Genomic DNA, 9571 nt, shown 5'->3' with positions numbered 1-9571 from the left:
TGGGGGGTGGGGAGAACCTTCCTCTGGTTCTTGTTTGCACTTATTTGCTGGTTTCTCCATCATTTATTGAACAGTTGAGATAATGAATATTTAAAAGGTGCTTGGCTGCTTACAGTGGAGCAACAAAAATGATAATCCTCACCCCATCAAGGACTGTATGCAGTTATATAGGGTGACCTATTACCTCTGACCAAAATCAGTTCTCCAAAGCTCCAGATTTGTTTTCCTTTTGAAAAGGAAAATAAAATATTTCCCTGCACTGTAAACAAAGGCTAAACTTCAGAGCAGGAGGAAACAATATTATTTACCCAATAGGAGATTGTACTAAAATGTGACTTCACTAGAGTATACAATCCAAATTCTAAATATAAAGAATTTAACAAGGTCTATTACCACCGATAAGTTTTCATTTAAAACCAAGAGATTAATAACAAAGAATATGCAAAATAAAAGGCTTCTGAATAATAGCATCTCAAAAGTGATATAAGAGTGTTGAACTAATTAAAAGGAGATAAAATCATCTATTAATTTTTTACAGCTTCTCCTATAAGCTAAAAGTTAATTGCTTACTTTTTTTATTTAAAAAAGACACCACCCAAGGAGATTAATTTGTCAAAGGTGATTTTTTTGTTAAAAAAAAAAAATAGAAATTAGTGGGCCCTTCCTGGTGTCGCAACAGGTTAAAGCATAGCACTATGAAACTATAACACCACTGTAGCATGAGTTCGATCCCCAGCCAGGGAGCTGGCCCACATGGCACGACAGACCTCTCCTGACCTTCCCACTGCCCTCCCCCCCCAACAGCATACTTCATCAGTCGGCCAGTTCTGCTCCCCACTCTGTCTCTAGTAAATCCACTCACCCCCACACCTCTGATCTGTACCCCAGTTAGGTGTGCATAAATAAATAAACCTTTTAAAAATACAAATTAGTATGTACATATATAAATGAAAATTAAAAAGATGTTAAATATAAAAAATGAGAGAAAATGTGAAGCATTTAACTCTTAGTAAATAATATTCAATGACTATGTGTGTAGGGAGGAGCCAAAGTTTTATTTTCTACTCAGATTTAAACATCTTGATAGCAGAACTGAAATGCTTCCAAAGGTCTCTCACAACATATGAAGCCACAAAGATTGTAAATTTCCCTGCTACAGGACAGGGACACGATATTCAGATCCCAATGAGTGTTCACTTTGCAGCCTTCGTATTTCCTATCTGCTATTTATGAGAACCAAAATAGTGTTCAGTCTTATTTTCTTTATAACAGAGTTCAAGAAAGAACATACTCTTTATGGGCTCACCTGTGGAAGAATCGGGCTGATTATGTGAATCCTCTGTTTAGAGCTGATAGCAGTCAGACCCAGGGAACACTTCGTCTCCCTACACCACCGTGCAACTTCATGTACAAGTATGTAAACCTCTGGCATCTGTGGTTGTGGGCTTAGGTTCTGGTAGTTTAATATCTGAAGACTGAAGTATATGAAACACTGAGGTTCAGGCTTTTATTTTCTATAGAACAAAACAGTAGGTGCTTTAATAGGCCATCTGGCTTTTTTTCTTCTACTTTCCCCCTAAATGTGGAATTCTATTTTCAAGTTATTTTTTAAAATGTAAATACCAGTTATTTTTAATTGTGAGAGGAGACAGGAAAAACGGAAAAACCTTACAAGTTAAATTGAGGATCACATAGCTAAGGGCCATTTTTCATACCGAAAAAGAAAATGGAGACAAGTACTCCTTCAATCCATTTTAGAAAAGCAAATGCCTTATAATTTAGCACCATATGCACTAGTAGACTTGTCATGAGTTTACTTTCTCCAGAAGAATTTTATTGACCCAAGAAAAACATGAATTACCTTCAATGGCATTTCTGAGCCTGTTATTTGCCTTTGGTTATTGCAAGTATGGTATTGTGGGATCAGTGCCGCCTGAGAAGACTTCAGAATGTGACTTGACAGGCTGTAATACGGGGCATCATAAAGCCTTGCCCTCCTTCCCAGGTTTTGGAGTGGGATGTATAATCGCTTTGAAAAGGGGCTTCAGCCCCGACAATCGGTTACAGACTACCTGATGGCGGTAAAGGAAGAAACCCTGCAGCTAGAGGAAGAACTAGAAGCCTTGGAAGAAGTAAGACATACTTTTGTTAATCTATTTTCTCTGCTTATTTTTTGACCAACACGGCTCCCTGAAAACCCCCCAGGACTCAGGGTATGTGAAATGTAGCAACAGAGCCATTTCATCTGTTAGTGAGTGGGTACACCCACATATCCAAAGCCCAGAAGTATTTTAGATATCTGCCTTATGACTCACTTTCATGATTTGAAATAATTGTTGGTTCCTACTATATATCAGTAGTAGGGCTTTTTTTGGTTGTTATTACTATTTGAGAGTGTTAAAATTAGTTCTTTCTAGAGAATTCATGAAAAAATGGAATTCAGAAAGAAAAAAACAAAATTGAATATATGCACTTGGAAGGAAAAATTATTTCTCCTTTAAGAATAACTATAATATTATGTTAATGTATAGGTGGTAATAGCTGAAATAGACTACCAACTCTATTTTTTGGTTTTTATAACTTCTTACTTGTTAGCACTGTAGGAAGAGTAATATACCTAATTGTTTTTCCACATTATATAACTTTGTTTCTAGTGAGATAGTTCACTAAATTTACTTGGACTTTTGGCTTCATACTTCATCCTTACCTTCCTAAAACCCCATAACATCTTATGTAATTTACTTGCTAAAGAATTGACAATCAGTCCCTGTTGTCTGGACCTGAATTCTGAATTGAGGCTCGTACGTTAAATAAGATAGTTCTCCCAGATGCCCTGTCAAGTTTATAAAAAGTAGTAAATTACTATGATTTTCCTCTGAAATATTGTTTATTTTTCAGAGACTGGAAAAAATCCAGACAGTCCAGTTAAACCACACTAAAGTGAAGAGTAAGCAAAGTGAACCCAGCAAACACCCAGCGTTTTCTACCTCAGACAACAGCACAGCCAACACTCCCCAGGATTATAGTGGGAATATGAAATCTTTCCCCTCCAGAAGCCCTTCACAAGGTGATGAGGATTCTGCTCTGATTCTAACCCAAGACAATTTGAAAAGCTCAGATCCAGACCTATCAGCCAACAGTGACCAAGAATCAGGGGTGGAGGATTTGAGCTGTCGCTCCCCAAGCGGTGGGGAGTGTGCACCAAGCGAAGACAGCGGCAGGGACCGGGATTCCGACGAAGCTGTGTTTCTCACCGCCTGAAGCTTCACAATAAAGGACACGCAGGAAGCGCTTTCCAAAAATAAGGGAACAGTGCAATTTAAAAAGAAAACAATAACTGAGGAAATGCGTGATTAAGAATTTTAAAAAGTAGCCATGAAAAAGGGGAAAAAGTTCAAGTCTTAGTTCTTTAGATGTTGAAGAACAGAAACTTTTATTACATAAAGGAACATTATTTCCTGTTTTGAATTTTATTCTAGAGCAGTCACTTCTCCCATCACCTGAAGTTCTCAGAACAGGTTTTCTTGTCCTAGCATGCATCTGCTCACAGAGCCGTGCCCCTCTCCCTGGTGACCGTTACCCTTGCATATCTTCCTTAATTTCATCCAGATGAATTTTTTTAAACATCTGACATTATCTTTTCTCCTAACTCATATCAATATGTCTAATAACAAGGCATATTGTTAAGATGTACCCTCTTGAATTAACGATATATTTCTATAACTGAGGAACTTTGCTTAAGCTTACCTTTCAGGTTTACTAATCACTCTAACTTCTCCTTTAATATATTTTGAATTGTTCTAATTTTGTTGCCTTTCCCTGGAATCTCCTATTTCTCCTCATTTAAAAATGTTATAACTTGTAACTCACTTTTTCTCAAACATGGATCTAATATCTAATAAAGTTGAAGCAACCTTTACGCTCTGGTTCTTAACATGAATTTAGACCACACTAGCTTCTTAAATGACCTTTTCTTAGTATTCCAGAGACTACACTACCAAGACAGTATGGACCAACCAGCCTGGACTTTGAAGTATCATAATGTAAAGGTAGGGTAAAAGGGCAAATGGTGAAAGTCCCAGTTAAGAATTAGAGAACTTGGTTGTCACGTCTGTTTAAGTAGTGGAGTAAGTTTTATCTATCATGTTAGAAGTTATATAACTGGTTAATATGGTATAGTTAACATTAGTAACATCTGATGATCACTAATTGTTGAAAACTTTGATGAGATTTTTTGTTTTGTTTTGTTTGAGGTAACATTGGTTTAAAACATTGTATATGATGTAGAGGTACAGGACCACCCCCTTCAGATGTATGCTACACCCACCATCAAGGTAGTCCTCCACCGTAGTCCACTGTGCTTCCTCCCTGCTTTGCATTCTGCTCTTCTCTCTCCCTTCTCCTCTCTGGTAGCCTCAAATCAGATTTCCAGGGTTTGTTATTAGCTTGGTTTTATCTGATCATGTTATAGTTCTCTGTGTTCCACATGTAAGTGACCCATCTATTACTTGTCTTTCTCCTTCTGACTTATTTTGCTTAGCATCCATTCCAGGTCCATCCATATGTTTGCAAATAGTGGGTTTCTTTTTTGATACAGCTGAGCAGTATAATGTGATTAATGCCGAGTGGTATTAACCACTTACGTAACCAGTGTGTATCACGTTCCTAATCCCTTTATCTGTCTTCAGACACTGGTTATTTCCATAAGTTTGGCTATTGTAAACAGTGCTGCAATGAAAATAGGGTAGGTATATCTCTTCAAATTAGTGTTTTTGCATTCTGTAGGTAGATATCTAACAGTGAAATTGCTAGATCACAGGGTAGGTCTATTTTAAATATTTTTCAGAACTCTCCATGGAACTAGGCCAGTATATGTTCTCACCAACATTGGATGAGGACTCCTCACTGGTGTGAGGTGTTATCTCACTGTGGTTCTGAATTACATTTTCCTGATAAGAAATGACAAACATTTTTTTCACATGTCCATTGGCTGTCTCTTGTCTTTGGAGAGGTTTCTATTTAGCTCTTCTGCTCATTTGTTGATTGGGTTGTTTTCTTTTTGTTGATCTGTATAGGTTCTTTGTAGGCCTTAGCTGTTAACCCCTTGACAGATATATTTGTAAAATTTTCCTCTCATTTAGTAGGGTCTCTTTGTTTCAGTGATAGTTTCTTCCACTGTACATCAGATTCTTAGTTGATATTCCCAGTTGTTTGTATTTTCTTTGTTTTTCTTGTTGGAGACAAATCTACAAAAGCAAGCATGGAAGTCTATGTTATGGAGGGTTTTGTGTGTTTTCCTCTATGTATTTGATGGTTTTGGGTCATTTATCCAAGTTCTTTATCAACTTTGTTAATTTTTATGTGTGATACAAGGTAATTGTCTGATGTGAATGTGGCTGTCCACTGTTCCCAAAACCATGTGTTGAAGAGAGTTTATACTTTCTCTAATGTATATTCTTGGGTCCTTTGCATAGGTTATTATCCATATAAATGTGGATTTATTTCTGGGTTCCCAATTCTATTTCATTGGTTGGTTTTTTTTTATCATTGTACTATACTCTTTTGATTACTATACTTTTTTACCATAATTTGAAGTGTGGTCTTGTACTGCTACCATTCTTGCTCTTTTTTTAGTCAGAATTGCGTTGGCTATTCAGGGACTTCTGTAGTTCCATGTGAATTTCATTGATGTTTGTTCTATTTCTTTAAAGAATGTCACAGAAATTTTGATATGGATTGCACTGAATCTGTATATTGCTTTGGGTTAGGTAGTAATTTTTTTTTAAAGATTTATTTATTTATTCATACAGGAACTGGGGTACAGGCCAGAGATGCGGAGGGTGATAGGATGTCACCTCCGGGGCAGGTGGGATCGAACTCATGCAGAAGTGGCTTTAGCTTCTTAGTGCTGTGCTTTAACCCGCTGCGCCACCAGGGAGGGCCCAAGGGTTAGGTAGTCATTTTAACAATCTTAATTCTTCCACTCCAGAGCAGGGAATACCCTTCATTTCTTTGTTGTTTTATTTCTTTGAAATATGTACTTTAGTTTTTAGCTACTATATAAAACAGTATAGAGATTACTTTAAAAGTAGAACTAACAAGTAATTCCTAATTCTCTTTAGGGTATTCATCTGAAGAAAACCAAAATACTAATATGAAAAGATATGTGCAGCATTATTTCCAATAACCAAAATGTGGAAAGGAGCAAAGTGTCCACAGACAAATGACTAAATAAAGAAGGTGTGGTATATAGAGACAATGGAGTATCACTTAGCCATCTTTGAAAAAGAAAGAAATGTTGCCATTTATAACAACATGGATGGAACTTGAGAGCATTATATTAAGAGAAATAAATCAGGGGAGTAAAGATTAATAGCACATCTCACTTACATATAGAAATCTAAAAACAAACAAAACCCAAGTTCATGGATACAGAGAACAGATTGGTGGTAGCTGGGGTGGGCAAAAGAGCTGCAAGCAGGCTTAAAGATACAAGCTTCCAACTGTAAAATAAGTAAGACCTTGGGATGTAATCATAACATGGTGACCTTAGTTAATAATACTGTATTACATATTTGAAATTTGCTAATTAATAATAATACAGTTCATTATCGCATCACAAAAGTTCTCAAGAGAAAAAATTGTAACTAATGTATAGAGACAGCTGATAATTTATTGTGATCACTTTGCAATTTATTTAATATTGAATTGCTATGTTGTACACCTAAAACTAATGTTACATGTCAGTTGTACCTCAAAAAATAAATGAAAAGATCATTCTGAATGTAAAGAATGGATTAGAGAGGAACTGACTTAAGCACTGAGAAGATTATGTTTAATCATCTAGATGAGACACAATATACAGGACTACAGAAGCAGTAGTATTCTACATAGTATTCTATGTATATATTCTACATAGCAGTAGAAGAGTGAGTGGAGTGGGGAGTTAGAAATGAAGTCAAGAATGAGAAGTCAAGAAAGGGGCTTATATCCTAGCCTACAAACTGTTGTGGTGGTAATGTACCCAGAGAATGGGGACACAAGACAAGAACTAGGCAGGAGTTCAGTGGTAGAAATGTTTAAGTGGATAAACTTATGATAAATCCAAGTAAATATTCTTAGTAGGTAATTAGATACATAATTGAAAAATAGGAAAGCTATCTGAAGCAGAGATAGGTATTAGGAAGCCATGAATAGCTTTCAGTAATAAAGCCATGGGAGTAACTGAGCTTTTCTTAAGAAAATGTGCAAAGTAAAAAATAAGAAACCATCAAAAAGAGAAGTTGCCAAGACCATCAATATTAAGGGCTAAGTTAATGCATAACCTGAAAAGGTGAACTGATAATTAGAAGGAAAACATGGCTAGATTTTAACAAAAGTCAACCAAGTAAGATTTCTGAGCAAAAGGGAAGAGCAGTTTGAATGAACCAGTGAAAGTTAAATTGTCCTTGCTTCAAAAGAAAGAAGATAAATTGTAATTTCAAAAAGGGGTGTCTGAGATACTAGGTAGGTAACCTAAAATTTTGATTTGAAGAAGCTTACTGGAGAAAAGTTGCCATGTTTGGGCAGAGAAAAATAACATCTGCTGCATTGTTTTTTAAAAATATTACTACATTCTAAAATGTAAAAGCGTTAATTAGAATTTAACATAATTTACATTAGTATTTTGAATATATTTTTAAATAGGATAGTGCATTAAATTTTGCTGAAATGGGAAGAAAGTATAAACAAAGGAAAAGGAAGTTACAATGCTACAATCTCTACTAATAAAGATTTGGAAAATGTAGTGATATGGAGGGTGAAATAAAGTATAATTATAATTGTGCTTAGCATATTTAACAACTTTTAAAGACTCACCTAAAAAGTACTCCATTAATGTAAACTATGCGAGTTTGATTTGGTACATAACATTTAAGCATGGGGCCCTCCCTGGTGGCACAACAGGTTAAAGAGCTGCATTGCAAAAGCCAAAACTGCTTCAGTACAAGCTGGATCCCCAGCCAGATGGTGACCCAGATGGCTAGGCAGAACTCTCCTGTCTCACCCGCTGCTCCCCTCAGCAGCGTACTTCACTGATCTGCCTGTTCTGATCCTGGCTCTGTCTCGTGAATCCTCTCACCACCCTGGTACCTCTGGCCTGTACCCCAGTTCTGTATGCATGTATGCATGCATGCATGCATGGATGGATAGATAGATAGATCTTCAAAAAAAAATTTAAACATGGGTTACTAGGCAGTTTCAAATTAAGTACAGGGAATTTAATTCATTTTCTGTGCTACACTGTACATTGCAGGAAATAAGATGGTGATGATACTTTGAATAAAGATGCAAAAATGCTTTTGCATTTTTGTACCATAATTCATTTCATGCCATTCTTATAGTTAGCAACCCTTAAAACTTTCCTCCCTGATACTGAGAATGTGATTATATGTATACTTCCAAATGGAAGAAATTACATATATATAAAAAAAAAAAAGACAAGACATACTAACTATACCAACAGACTGTACATTTATTTTAAAAAGCAAATTGTATAAATATTGGTATTTTAAAACTTAAACTTTAATGTGCTATCTTTCACATAAAATCATAAACATCAGTCCCCCAAACATTTTACAGGTCATTTTAATTTATGAACATTTTCATTTAGACTTTGTATTAGAAGTTAACACTGGAATGTATACAAAAGGTTACATCTATTGCTTGTTTAAACCTTACTGTGCTTTGACTGGGCTTTGAAAGCATGAACAGTCAAATAAGACTAAAACCTCAAGAGGATATTCTCATTTTAAATCAAGAATCAATCAGGAAGTATTTTATATAGGGCTACTGATTTGCAGCATAACGAATAAATCAATGTAAAACTGACTCAAGGCATATTTTCAACTAGAAATATGTAGAGGTCAAATGGTTTATTATTTAGTGATGTTTAGGAAAATTTACTATGAAGTAGGCAGGAACTTTAAACTTAACAGTCAACAAAAGGACTATTTTTTAGAATAGAGGTAGGTGAAGAAGAAGGGAAACCCTGGCATGTTTTTGACTTTTTAACCACACTTTTATTCTCCTCAAAATGAATCTTAGCTGTCTTTCAGTTTAAGAATATGTAATGACCAATCTGACCTCTCAAACCTCTATTTCAACATAAATTTTCTAGTTTATTCCTCAAAAATCCTCAAACTTTGAAACATATCTATGGTATGTTATCTCAGTATTTAGAAAACTTTCTTCTAGTTTGAGATTTCAGCCTGCACATTTCTACTAACAAAAAACCCCCCTACTTTAAATTTCTAACTTTTCCTCTACCATTCTACCTAGTCTCCTATATCAGAATCTCTACATTGGCAGACTTTCCTCTCTGGCACAACCTCTTCAATATGGTCAATTTTTATAAAATAGCCATAAAATTATCCAAAAAAAAAAATCACTTAGTTTATGTTGCAGTGACAAAACCAAAGTTCATGCAGAGATTTTCAAGGCTGACTTCTTTCATCCTGGATGACTTACATCTCCATATCTGAACTAACCTGTCTTTTGATAAATGCAGATGTTGATAAAATTCCTCTTTCTA

At 35.6% G+C, this 9571-nt stretch overlaps 1 protein-coding gene across 1 annotated transcript in view; it reads left to right on the top strand.

Moving 5' to 3' along the window:
• Positions 1-3919, top strand: part of MTMR7 (myotubularin related protein 7) — a 70162-nt gene extending 66243 nt beyond the window's left edge. The window contains exons 13-15 of the mRNA XM_012724787.1: positions 1273-1413; positions 2006-2132; positions 2899-3919. Of these exons, the coding sequence (XP_012580241.1) occupies positions 1273-1413; positions 2006-2132; positions 2899-3261 (631 nt within the window). The 3' untranslated portion in view covers positions 3262-3919. The remainder of the gene's footprint in view (positions 1-1272; positions 1414-2005; positions 2133-2898) is intronic.
• Positions 3920-9571: the final 5652 nt, after the last annotated feature.

This window comes from Condylura cristata, unplaced genomic scaffold (genome assembly GCF_000260355.1).
Source record: "Condylura cristata isolate star-nosed mole 26May11 unplaced genomic scaffold, ConCri1.0 scaffold00014, whole genome shotgun sequence".
NCBI lineage: Eukaryota > Metazoa > Chordata > Mammalia > Eulipotyphla > Talpidae > Condylura > Condylura cristata.
The sequence above is the reverse complement of the archived record's forward strand: the minus strand, read 5'-3'. Positions and strand labels throughout refer to the sequence as shown.